Source organism: Equus przewalskii, chromosome 19 (genome assembly GCF_037783145.1).
Source record: "Equus przewalskii isolate Varuska chromosome 19, EquPr2, whole genome shotgun sequence".
Classification (NCBI taxonomy): Eukaryota; Metazoa; Chordata; class Mammalia; order Perissodactyla; family Equidae; genus Equus; species Equus przewalskii.
Window position 1 is genome coordinate 42481088 of NC_091849.1, and position 13180 is coordinate 42494267.

At 56.0% G+C, this 13180-nt stretch overlaps 2 protein-coding genes across 3 annotated transcripts in view; both read left to right on the forward strand.

Moving 5' to 3' along the window:
* The first annotated feature begins 808 nt into the window (after positions 1–808).
* Positions 809–10095, forward strand: SRF (serum response factor). Its single transcript, XM_008515823.2, has 7 exons — positions 809–1473; positions 3088–3354; positions 4915–5176; positions 5736–5855; positions 6892–7083; positions 7408–7484; positions 7704–10095. The coding sequence occupies exons 1-7, from the start codon at positions 949–951 to the stop codon at positions 7797–7799; spliced, it is 1539 nt and encodes a 512-aa protein (XP_008514045.2). The 5' UTR covers positions 809–948; the 3' UTR covers positions 7800–10095.
* Positions 10096–10673: 578 nt separating this feature from the next.
* Positions 10674–13180, forward strand: part of CUL9 (cullin 9) — a 34853-nt gene continuing 32346 nt past the window's right edge. For both annotated transcript variants that reach the window (XR_011529758.1, XM_008515796.2), the window contains exons 1-2: positions 10674–10787; positions 12520–13123. Coding sequence is in view for 1 of the 2 variants with exons in the window: in XM_008515796.2 (XP_008514018.2) it covers positions 12529–13123 (595 nt within the window). In the remaining variant the exon portion in view is untranslated. The remainder of the gene's footprint in view (positions 10788–12519; positions 13124–13180) is intronic.

The following is a 13180-nucleotide window of genomic DNA, read 5'->3' on the forward strand; positions in this document are numbered from 1 at the left end:
AGGAAGTCGGGGGGAGGGGATGAGTTGGAGCCCAGTGGCAGGGGCAAGACGAATCTGGACACCGGAGACCCAAGGCCCCTCTGCTCGGGCAGTAACTTTGGCTCCCTCAGGAAGGGGTGGATAAGTGCTCCAATCTTTGCACTCCCTTGGAATTTGGGCTGTATTATATCATTTACTGCAACTAGTACAATCCTCCCAGGGACTACCCCAGTGTTTGCTTGCAGTCCTTTCAGTCCCGGGTTCCCACTGCTGCTCCCTCTGCTCCGCAAGACTGCGCTCCTGTCCCCTCCCAGGCTTCCCCTCCGCTGATTCTCCCAATTCTCTCTACCATTCTCTGGTCAAGGGGGCGGAGTCGTCTCTCTTCTTCTGTTCCTTTAAGAGACGTCGGCTCCTCCCTTTTCGGAGTCGCTGTCTGACGCGGGATGACAGCAGCGAGTTCGGTATGTCTATGCAAATAAGCGCCCCCTATGGGCCAATGGGGAGCGGAGGTGCCGGAACCGCCGACCAATGGGGCGGGGGCACAGGGGCTCACCATATAAGGAGCGGCCTCGCCATAAAAGGAAACATTGTATCTCTTTATATGGGGGGAAGGGTCGGGGGATCCCTCCGCCGCCAGCGCGTGGTCCCGGCCCCCTCCACCCGCCGTCTCCACCGCGGCCAGCAGCCCCTGCCCCCCGGGGGACGCTGACGGCCGCCGGCGCGCCGCCCTAGCATACGGACAGGGGGCGCTGCGCCCGGCCTGGGGCAACCCGGGCCACAGGGGCAAGAAAGTGAGGGCCCAGGTCGGCCCGGGCGTGCAGGGGCCCCGGGTTCGCAGCGGCGGCGGCGGCAGTGATAGCGGCCCCAGCAGCAGCGGGAGCGCCGGGTTGAGCCGGGAAGCCGATGGCGGCGGCGGCGGCGGCTCCGATTCCTCGCTGACTGCCCGTCCGCCCTCCTGCATTGAGCGCCATGTTACCGAGCCAAGCTGGGGCCGCGGCGGCGCTGGGCCGGGGCTCGGCCCTGGGGGGCAGCCTGAACCGGACCCCGACGGGGCGGCCGGGCGGTGGAGGTGGCGGCGGCGGCGGCGGGACTCGCGGGGCTAACGGGGCCCGGGTCCCCGGGAACGGCGCGGGGCTCGGGCCGGGCCGCCTCGAGCGGGAGGCTGCAGCAGCGACAACCACCCCGGCGCCTGCCGCGGGGCCCCTCTACAGCGGCAGCGAGGGCGACTCGGAGTCGGGCGAGGAGGAGGAGCTGGGCGCGGAGCGGCGCGGCCTGAAGCGGAGCCTGAGCGAGATGGAGCTCGGCGTGGTGGTCGGTGGGCCCGAGGCGGCGGCGGCGGCCACCGGGGGCTACGGGCCGGTGAGCGGCGCGGTGAGCGGGGCCAAGCCGGGTAAGAAGACTCGGGGCCGCGTGAAGATCAAGATGGAGTTCATCGACAACAAGCTGCGGCGCTACACGACCTTCAGCAAGAGGAAGACGGGCATCATGAAGAAGGTACTGGGCCGGGAGGCTGGCCGGCCACGGGGGCCCCAGAGGGTGGGGACGCGCAGAGGGAGCCCGGGAGACAGGCAGAGCCGATGCGGAGGTGAGAGGCGGCGAGTCCGCAGGAGGTGTGTGGGAGGGGACGGCTGTTACCCCGGGAGGGTGAAAGGGGAGGGGCCGCTAGGGAAATGTGGGGAGAGGGGAGATGCCGCGAACGTCCGGAAAAGAGGGGAAAGGCGCCCGGGTGGGAGTGACGGGCGCGCGAGAGTAACAGGGCCCGTGCAGAATGAAGGGGTGAAGAGAGGTAATGGGAGGCCGCGAGGCTGCCCAGGAGGTGGTTAATGAGACGCGGGGGTCACTAGGGCCAATGCGCTCTGGTGTTCGGGAGAGGTGCCGGAAAAGCAGGGAGCAGGAGAGGAGGTATGGAGGTGAGGAGGCTAGAGCTGTATAACAACAATGAGCGAGCATGTGTGGGAGGAAGGTGGGCACCACTAGAGTAGTGCTGGCTGCAAGGACAGGCGGGGCGGATGACCGAATGGGGCTCAAGAGCTTCAGGTAAGGGAGCAGAGCAGAACTCATGCTGCCCTGAGCAGCAGGGACCAAGTCCAGCGGTGGCCATGTGTCTTCCATCCCATCCACTGGAAGCCAGCACACTCCCTGCAGCACAGGCTTCAGAACCATCTGCCTTTGGGACAAGTGGGATTTCCAGCCCCAGGGAGAAGCTGTGCATGGAGTTGGGGAGGAGGCAGGGAGATTTACAGAGGTACTTAGAAATTTCTCCTCTTAGAGCTGATTATCCAGGGAAAAGGGGTGAGGAAAGGAGTCATTTAGGGGTGTAGAAGATATGGGAATGGATGGAAGCAGAGGACCTGGAAACAAGAAGCTAGAACCCTGGGAATATTTGCTGGTGTTTATAATGTCCCATATAGAAACCAGAGCTGCTTCCAAGGTGGGTTATGGAACTTTATTGGGAGTGAGGATGCCATCTATGGGGCCATCCTTGAAGGTCCCCTTCTTAGGTTCATGTCAGGGTAGCTGCTAATCTAGCCCCCATCTCCCGTCACTCCAGACACTGTTGTATCAAGACAAAAAAAGAAAAAAAGAGTAGCACAGTATTATAGGCAGAAGGACAAAATGGCAACAGGTTAGGGCCTGTGCAGTTTCTGGGAAGAAACATGGGACAGTTTAGAGCTTAGGTGGCCCCTTATCCCTAATGTCTCCTGTGACTTCCAGTATGGTAGCAACTTCATCCTGGTCCCTGTGACAGTGAAGAGAGGGTGGGAGCCATCTCTTCGTGAGGTTCTGGGCACCAAGCTGTAGTAAGGAGCAGTTACCTGGCTCCTCCATGTCCCGTGAGGTTATATATTCTGTCACCAGGGGGCTGTGACAGTTTTCTGGGGTATCTGCAGGTCAGTGGGGCTGCTCCTCAAAGGAGGAGGATGGCTAGTTTTTCTGCTCTCCAGCTCACCTTCAGATATCCTGATAGGACCCCCCAGAGTCGCTGGAGAGAGGTCATTATGGGAGTGGGGCTCGAGATCACCGTGTACTTCCTCAGTTTCCTACTTCCCAAGGAAGGCAGAGATAAAAAGTTTGCTGACCTACCCATCTCCTCCCCCCTACCCCCAGGCCTATGAGCTGTCCACGCTGACAGGGACACAGGTGCTGTTGCTGGTGGCCAGTGAGACAGGCCATGTGTATACCTTTGCCACCCGCAAACTACAGCCCATGATCACCAGTGATACGGGCAAGGCACTGATTCAGACCTGCCTCAACTCGCCAGACTCTCCACCCCGCTCAGACCCCACCACTGACCAGAGAATGAGTGCCACGGGCTTTGAAGAGACCGACCTCACCTACCAGGTGTCGGAGTCCGACAGCAGTGGGGAGACCAAGGTGTGTTTGGGTTGCTTATGGGAGGGGAAGGAAGGGGAGGGACTTGACCGGCAGAGAGGGGAGGGGGTGCCTCTCTCCCTTGTCTAGGACAGGTGGATAGGCGCCCACGGATGTGGAATGGAGCCGGGTTAGTGCCCCTCATCCTAGGGGACAGGTGTCCATCCTCGCTATCCTGACAGGAGGCCAGCCCCCTAGATAAGCGGGCGGCCTCCGTGCCCATATAAGGCCGGCTCCGGCTCCACGCCGGCCTCCCGCCTGCAGCCCGCCTGCCTGGCAGGGCCCTTGCATTCCTCCCGCCAGCTGTCTCCCCGCTGGGGGCGGGGGCGTAGCTTAGCCCTGCCCTCCCGGCAGGCTGGGTCGCCAGGGAGTAAGAAGGAAGCACTCATAGATTCCAGGGCCCTGGGAACCCAGCACTGTCGGCAGGCAGGCTGGGTGACTGGGCTGGAGACTACCTTACTAGCCAGCCGCCTACCTCTTCAGGATGTCCGGGCCTGGGCACGTTAGGGAGCGAATTCGCAGGCTGCTAGGCATGCCGGCCCTCGTTACGCCTCCCCCTTCCTTTTCCCGGTAAGGAGAGGGGGCGGGGCTTCCTCCACGGTTCCTCTGGGGAGCTCCACCTTCCGGGTGGCCTTCACTAACAGGCCAATCAGAGGAAGCGGCACTGTTTGCCTTAGCAACGCCTCTGCCAATCAGGGGCTTCGAGCTCGACTGCTTAGCAAACATCCCGCGCTGACCCACCCCCAGTATTTGAGCCCCCTCAGTTCTCTGAGCTTGATTCTCAGCTCGTGGCTTCCTCCTTCCCCTTCTAAGAACAAAGGCTCCCTGAGGGGAGAATCAGTGCTCTGGGCTCCCTTCTCTCTTAGTGACTTATCATCTAATAATTTTTAAAATCTTAGCAGCAGGGATCATTTATTCTCAGGAAATTTTGCTGAATGAATAAATTCCTTTGGTAGTTTAAATCTTAAGTATTTGTCATAAAGTGCTTCATTGCCAAACTCCCAAGATATCTCTCAAACCCTAAGTTCGGTGAAAAACTCTCGTGTCTGTCTCGGAAGCCTGGCCAATCAGAGCTGGAAGGACTCTTTTAAAGACGTAGTAGGGGCTGGCCCTCTGGCTGAGTGGTTAAATTCGCACCCTCCGCTGTGGCGGCCGGGGTTTCGCTGGTTTGGATCCTGGGTGCGGACATGGCACTGTTCATCAAGCCACGTTGAGGCTGCGTCCCACATGCCACAACTGAAAGGACCCATAACTAGAATATACAACTATGTACTGGGGGGATTTGGGGAGAAAAAGCAGAAAAAAAAAAAAAGATTGGCAACAGTTGTTAGCTCAGGTGCCAACCTTTAAAAAAAAAAAAAAGAAGACATAGTAGCACAGCCCCCCTCATGTTTTAGAGACGAGGAAAACTGGGGCTCTGAAAGGGGAAGCAGTAGGTAAATGGCAGAGCTGGGATTTGAACCCGAGCACACTGGTTCCAGTCTGGGCTGTCAGTCTACACAAAGCCTCTGCAGGGGCAGGGACTGGTAGAGGCTCACCGCTCCATCTTTACTCTGGGTGTAGGACACACTGAAACCGGCGTTCACAGTCACCAACCTGCCGGGTACCACCTCCACCATCCAAACAGCACCCAGCACCTCTACCACCATGCAAGTCAGCAGTGGCCCCTCCTTCCCCATCACCAACTACCTGGCACCAGTGTCTGCTAGTGTCAGCCCCAGTGCTGTCAGCAGTGCCAACGGGACTGTGCTGAAGAGTACAGGCAGTGGCCCTGTCTCCTCTGGGGGCCTCATGCAACTGCCCACCAGCTTCACCCTCATGCCTGGTGAGTCATACGGGGCAAATTGAGCATGCCGAGAGTGGGTTTAGGGCTGGCACAGGGAGAATCTCTTTTCCTGCTCAGAAGAAGGGTGCACAGGGACCAGAGCCTGAGAAAAGCCTCTTATGTCCCACTGACAGGCATGTCCTTCCCCACTGGGACCCCTACTATCTTTGTCAGTAAGTTTCAACCATATACTCTAGCCATATCTAGCTAGTCTAGCCCTGTGCCCTCAGTTCCACAGGGACAGCAGACATTCTACCACTTCCTTACCTTGCCTGGACGGCAGATCATGTGTCTTTGATGGGTCGATGCCAGCTCCTGTGACAACTGAAGAGGGTAGAGGCAAGACCTAGGACAGAGGAGAAGGGAACAGCAAGAGCAGAGTGTGGAAGCCCCTGGAGACCAGACTCAAGATATGAAGGGCCTCTTTGGCACCCAGGAAATATAGTGATGGGAGTCGGGGACCAGTGTGCCAGACCCTGGGCCTGGGAATGTTTGAGGGTGCTTGGGGCAGGTGGTGGCTGGGTAGGACAGAGCATGAGTAAGTTTCTATGTCTCACAGGTGGGGCAGTGGCCCAACAGGTCCCAGTGCAGGCCATTCAGGTGCACCAGGCCCCACAGCAAGCGTCTCCCTCTCGCGACAGCAGCACAGACCTCACTCAGACCTCCTCCAGCGGGACAGGTATGGCTCGAAGCTCTGTTACTTCCCTGCCCTGCCTCCTTCATGAGGCCTAGCAGCAGGTGCCCAGCAGTATCCTTCTTATAACTAACATCAGAGAATTTCTTAATGTGGAGACTGGCTTAACCCTTATCCTACTCCCTATGGGAAAGCCAGGTGAGGATGGCTGGGTTTGGAATCTTGCCCTGCAGTAGGGCTGTGGATTCCAGGAAGAAATTACCGACCATTGAAGCCACCCTCCTCCTCATTCAGATGAGAAGCCTGAGGCCTGGAAAGGAGAAGTTACTTGCCTAAAGACGCACATTTGCTTAATTACCAGGAAGGATTTATAGAGCAGTTCTCTCCCTGTGGGAGGGTGTCCTAGGTTTTGAGTAGTCATAATTCCCCTTGGTGTCTCTAGTTATTTCAGAAATGATGAGACACTTTCAAAATATAATATAATTACTTTTAAGTTCTTGTTATTTACAACCTTGCTACACAAAGTGTGGTCTATGGACCAACATCACCTGGGAGCTTGACAAATGCACACTCTTAAGCCTCACCTCAAAGCTCCTGAATCAGAATCTGCATTTTAACAAGATCCCCAGGTAACTGTGTTCACGTTAACATTTGAGAAGTGCTCGTTTAAAAGATGGATTTGTTAGCCACACATTTAGGAAGAGGGAGGAGGAGTGAGAACATATGAAAAATGGGATGGTGGAGCTCCCCAGAAGGGGAGTATCCAAGTTTCCTTAGAGTGGGTCAGTCATGGTAGTCTTTGTTTTTCCAAGGGCCTTAGGGTCTTGGAACAGAGAATTTAGCAGATAGATAATCGAATAGTATGCTGTGATAGGATATAATTAAAGGTTGGTGCTGTTGTGTTGAAGAAAAAACAAGGCTTTGCTTAGTTGATGACAGGGAGCAGAGGAATGAGTCTTGTCTAGCTTCTGACCTGGGAAATGGCAAGAGGGCTCTGGAGACCTGGAGTTCCTGGAGGTGGGATGGGGGATATCAGTAGGGACCAGTTCCAACCTCCCTGACATGTGTCTGTGTTTGCCAGTGACGTTGCCCGCCACCATCATGACGTCATCCGTGCCCACAACCGTGGGCGGCCACATGATGTACCCTAGCCCCCATGCGGTGATGTATGCACCCACCTCGGGCCTGGCTGATGGCAGCCTCACCGTGCTCAATGCCTTCTCCCAGGCGCCATCCACCATGCAGGTGTCTCACAGCCAGGTCCAGGAACAAGGTGAGTTGGGGAGCAGGGCTGAAGAAAGGAGGACCATTTCCTCCCTTGCACGTACACACTTAAATGCCCCTATGCAGACTCAGATGTACACACTCACACACACATACATCTATGCATGGATGCTTGCACACACACTCCATCATGCTTGTCCACTTGGATACTCATGCACACTTGAACACTCATACTCACATGCACACTTGGACACATTTGGACATTCACCTTTGGGCACTTATATCTGAGACACACCTGGTCACTTGTGCATTTATCACCACTCCTCCAATATCTGGAAGCGATTCGAGTGTCTTCTGTGGTTTCCCAATGCAGGTGGCGTCCCCCAGGTGTTCCTGACAGCACCCTCTGGGACAGTGCAGATCCCTGTATCTGCAGTTCAGCTTCACCAGGTAGGTGGAAGCACTTTTTACCCCATCCCTGCCGGCCAGCCATTTCTTTATATTGACCTTGGGGATTCCATTACCAGTTGGTTGAAGCCAAGATCCCTAGCTGGGAGGCCTATCTGTTTACCTGGTCAGGCTTGTGGTGAGCAGGCAGGCACGCAGTGGGGAGCCTGAGCTGGCTGGTCAATTCCTGCCCCCTTTCTTTACACACCTCCTTCCCTCCAGATGGCTGTGATAGGGCAGCAGGCCGGGAGCAGCAGCAACCTCACCGAGTTACAGGTGGTGAACCTGGACGCCGCCCACAGCACCAAGAGTGACTGATCCGCCCTGCCACCCTGGACAGATGGCCCAAGGGATGGCACCACTTATTTATTGTTGCCTTTTCACGTTTTCTTTACACACACGTTGACGGGCCCGCAGGAGGGAGGCGGGGAGGAGGAGTGGGCAGCCACGGGACTGAGCCCTCTCACTCCAGCCAAAGAAATGGGCCGGCCTGCCCTCCACCCCATCCTCCCTCACCCTCCCCTCCTTCTAGCTCCACCTCCCATTTCTGTTGATGGTGGGCTGTCCTCCCTCTTCAGACTCCCTTTGCCAGCTTGGCTCCATGTTTGCCATGAGTATTAGCTTACCCAATGGGACCGTGCCCCACCTTCCCACACACAGGCCTCTGTGGGACTAGGCACTGTGTTCCCCTGAGGAAGCAGTTGGGGTCCTCTGCCCAGCCTCCTTGCTGACCCCATGTCAGCACTGTGTCTGCCACAGGCTGGGTCAAAAGAGCCCTGCCCCTGCCCCTCAGGGAGCCAGCTGGGGAGATGGGGCTTCTTCCCTCACGCTGCCCACTGCCCCTGCAGCTCCTGAGAGCTGGGCCTGTGCACGGAGCAGGTTCCCAGGGCCACCTGCCCTGCCTTGCCGCTCCCCTCGGAACTCCAGGGGCTCCTGGGTTGGAGGGAACCACCAGGGTTCCCTCTCCCCCTGTCTTCCCCCCTCTCCTCCCAGCTGCTTTACTTAAAGTTGATTTTGAACTTTTTATTTGAGGAGACGAAGTGAAAACAAATCTATAAATATATATTTTTAAAATATTTAACTTTTTTTTATGGCGTTTTTCTCGTCCCCCTCCCTGCCCAAGCTCCCCTTCCCTGGGGAGCCCTGGGGCTCCCCGGAACTGGCTGGGCCTCTGGGGGCAGAGCCACCCCAAGAGCTCGGGGCCCGCCAGTGTGTGGGGGAGATTCTGGGATTGCCCGGGCCTGGGTTGTTTCCAGGAGAAAACCGGGGGAGGGGCCCTCAGGCCATGCCCCAACGGGGTGGGGAGGGTGACCCACAGCTCTGGGCCTCTTTTTGCCCTTTAGGGCTGTTGCTAGGGAGAGGGAAGAGGGAGACCAAATGTGGGGGTGGGGTGGGAGGGTGTCAGGTTGAGGCAACTGACTTCATTTGTGCCACACGCATGGGCATTGCAGCCTTGTGCTCCCCCAGGCCTGCAGCAGCCTGGGGCCCAAGTTGCAGTGAGCAGGGTGGAGTCTGGGAGGGGGTGAGAGGCAGGAATGGGGGTCGAAAGAAATGGGAGCAGCTCTTGGGCTGAGTGCAGCGATAGGGGAGCCAGAAATGGGCAGCTCTCCCAGGGAGTGAGCAGCTACTGTAACTTTTTTAAATTAAGACAAAAAGCCTTGAAGAAAATGACTTTATTTTTCTAAGTGTAACCTCAGTATTTATGTAATTTGTACAGGGGCTGTGCCCTACCCCCTCTGCCCGCCTTGGGGTAGACCTTGAGGGTGGGCCAGCGTAAGGGGAGGGTCTTTTACCCTGTGTCAGAGCCTACCTTCACCACCTATATCCAGAGAGGGAGCTTTTTCAGAACAGGGCAGTAGTTGGGGTGGTTTTATTAACCCCTCATGACTGCCTTCAGTAGGAACAAGCCTGCTTCTGTGATTAGGTGAGGGGGTGGGGGAAGTTTTTACGCACAGCCTAGTTATCGAGGGGATGATTTGCCGACATGTTTGAGAACCCCCTAACCTCTAACTCCCATTGCTATCTTGCTCCAATTTGGGGTGCCAAAATGGAAGTCACCTTTCTGGGCTTTCTCCTGGAGATAGCTGGGGCTTATGGGTGGCTTACAAGGCTGGGGCATGGCAAATCAGGGGCCAGAGAGTGGGGGAGCTTGGGACTCAGGTCTGTAACTGCCCAGCCCCTTTGCTCTGCTCTCCTTTCACTCCACCATCACTCACTCACTCACTCCCCACTCCCCCACCCAGGGGAGGAGACCCTGATGAATTCCTCCTCTCCTTCCCACAAAAGACAGAACCAGTGAGTGAATCAGGCAAAGTGCTTATAATGGGTGTTGTGTGAGCGTGGCCTTGGGGAGAACATGCGTGCGTCAGGGATGAGGTGGCGATTATATGTGCAGTGACCCTTGGTGTTTCCCTTCCTTGATGGCTCTGGGGTGTGTGTGTGTGCCTGAGTGAATGTGTGTGTGTGAATGTGGAGTGTGTATGTCAGTGGTTTCTACTTCCCCTGGGATGCTGACCCAGGAATAGTGGACATGGTCACAGTCCTATGTACAGAGCTTTCTTTTGTATTAAAAAAAAAATACTCTTTCAATAAATGTATCATTTTTGTGCACAGACTGTGGGGTCTTTGCCTCCGTTTTTCTATATAGAGAGGGAGGGAGGGATGAATACGAATCAAACCCCAAAAGTTGCTGCTCTGAGAAGCAAGCCTGGCTGCTTGACGGAAACATCGGCAATGCTAAGGAGAGCTTTGGGCTGCTGAACTCTACGATTTAATTTAAGGAACATTTCAGGGGGGTGGGGGCTTTATCTCTGTGCATGGCTTTGCCGGGTGTTGGGCCAACACAGAAATGAACAATTTTAATTAATAGGAAAAGTGACTCAACCAATCCAAAGCATTGCCGAGGGGTTTGGGAAACTCACGCCCTCGTTACCCAGTGAAAACTCAAAGGACTGCCTTAGGCGGGGAGTGTGGGTTACTAGGTTTCAGGGGGATGAGGAAAGTCGACTCACTGAAGGGGAAGGGGGCTTCAAAGCTGATTGTGGATGGAAAGGGCTACCTACCGCTGCACGCGGGAGCAAGGGGACCGCGACGCGGGCTCCGCCTGCAGAGCGCCCCTACCCAGCGGCCCGCGGGCACTACGCATGCGCCACTCCGCCCGCTCGGCTGTGGGCCGTGGTGGGACCCGTAGACGCCCGGCCGCGCGCGCACTCCCGTGTGACCCGGAAGGGAGCTGCTGAGGAGGCGGGGCCAGGACGGCGGGACCGGCCGCTGGGCCCCAGCGAGGGCCGAGCTGGGCGGTGGGAGGTGAGAAGAGAGTCCTGCGCTGCTCCAGTCCCCGCCCCGTCTCTCCCCCGCGTCCCTTACCCATTCTCCGTGGGGCTGACGACGGGTCCCAGGTTTTGCTCTCTGAGATTAGCTCGGTCCTGTCAACCTCGGACCGCGCCCCCCCATCCTCACCCCGCCCCGCCCAACCCGTTCCCACCGCTGCCCTGGCCTCCGCCGCCGCCCCTGCTGGTCTGCAGGCTTGGGCGTGACCTTGCTACCTGCGCCTACCTGCTGTCTCATCCCTGCGTCCACACCTCTGCACACCTCAGTTTATTGTTCCAGGCCCATGAGAGTTCCCCCGCTCCTCCCCTCTCAGGCCCATCTGATTACTTTAGTCCTCCACCCTGCTCATCAGTGGTCCATCGCATCACTGGTTCCTTCCCAGTCTTGCCCCCCATGCTAACTGGACCCCTCCTCCCATCGAGGTCCACCTCCTATGTTTCCCCTCTTCTTCATGCCTTTCTTCTACTCTTATCTTCTCTCCGTGACCCCAACAGGACCCCTGCCCTGATCACCGTTTCTTCATCTGGGTTTCCCTTCCATTTTCACCCTCACCACTCCCTGTTGCCCTTACACTGCTTCATATCACCCAGATCTTTTCCTGACCGCTAGCCATCACCCTACTCCCATTCACAATCTTCTGGCTTAATATCTTTCCATTTGTCTGAGGACTGCTCCTACCTTCTCCATTTAAGAGTAGTAGTATCAGACTGTGTTTACAGAGCACTCACTATGTGATAGAGGCTGTTCTAAATGCTTTACATACATGATCTTATTACAACTTCATGAGATGGGTATGAATATCATTACCATGTTGCAGAGGAGGAAACTGAGGTTCAGAGGTTAAGTAACTTGTCCATGACTATGAATATAGTAAGTCAAAGAGCCAGAATTCGGAGTCACATTTATGTGACTCTGTAATCTGTACTATATTGCTTCTCTAATACTTCCACCATCTCCTGACCTCATTCCCTACCCTTTAACTCCATGATTACCACCTCCATCTAGATACACCTGCTTAGACCCTCGCCATGTATACAGCACAAGTGCACGGTGGGACCTGTCTTTTTTTTTCCATAATTTTATCTGGCCTCTTGGGCCCCTCTCCCTTTCACTCTCCTACCCTTTTCCCATCCAGCCATCTGGATGTGGGGACCCAAACCCTGGCCTTCCTTTCATCTCTTTTCTCCATATCTGCCATGGCCCACCCCTTTATAGCCGCGTACCAGCTTTACTCTGTCATTTATACTCCCTGTCCTACCTCTCCCCTACCCTGACTTTCCTAACTTGCTCTAGCCCCACTATCATACATGCTGCTGTCTTTCCTGCTCACCCGTATAACTCTTCCTTAAGTCCTGATTTGTATCCCTCAGCCACCCTTCTGTTCTGCCCATACTGCCCCTATTAATTAGCGCTTTTTGTTACCTTAGCTATTATTCTTCTCATCCTCTCTCGTAACCTCTTCCATTTCTTAAACCCCTTCAATTCATCCTCTCGCTGTTTTCACTCCATTCTCTTTCTCTTATAAATCCCAAAGTATGTTCAAGTTATTTATTCCATCCTATTCTTGGCCTTTTCTATTTGGCCTCTGAATTCCACCATGCAACCTACTGGTCATCACCCACCCTATCTGTGTCTCAAGATTCCACCCCCTCCATGTAGTCTTCTTCCTTTCCCATATTGCCTTTATCTTTCTTCTTGTGTGTCCCAGGAGGTCAAGATGGTGGGGGAACGGCGCACTGGGGACCTCATGGTGCCCCTGGGGCCCCGGCTGCAGGCATATCCTGAAGAACTTATTCGACAGCGGCCTGGGCACGATGGACGTCCTGAATACCTGATCCGATGGAGTGTCCTGAAGTGTGGGGAAGTGGGCAGAGTGGGTGTGGAAGAGGGCAAGGCAGAACACATCCTTATGTGGCTGTCAGCCCCTGAGGTCTACGCCAACTGCCCCATGCTGTTAGGTGAGCCGGCAGTATCTAAGGGACCTCAGCATGAACCAGCTGGGGGTTCAGGAAGCTTTCCTCGAGATCCAGGAGGCTTGGATGACGTAGCAATGGGAGAGATGGAGGCTGATGTGCGGGCACTGGTGCGCAGGGCTGCCAGGCAGCTGGCAGAAGGCGGGACCTCGAGCCTCACAGCCACTGTGCTCCACACCATCCACGTACTCAGTGCCTATGCCAGCATCAGGCCCCTCACTGGGGTCTTCAGGGAGACGGGAGCTCTGGACCTGCTCATGCACATGTTGTGCAACCCTGAACCTCAGATCCGTCGGAGTGCGGGCAAGATGCTGCAGGCTCTGGCTGCCCACGATGCTGGTAAGAGACAGGCAGGGGAAGAAGGAAAGTGCTGGAGAGAATGGGGCCACAAGGAGT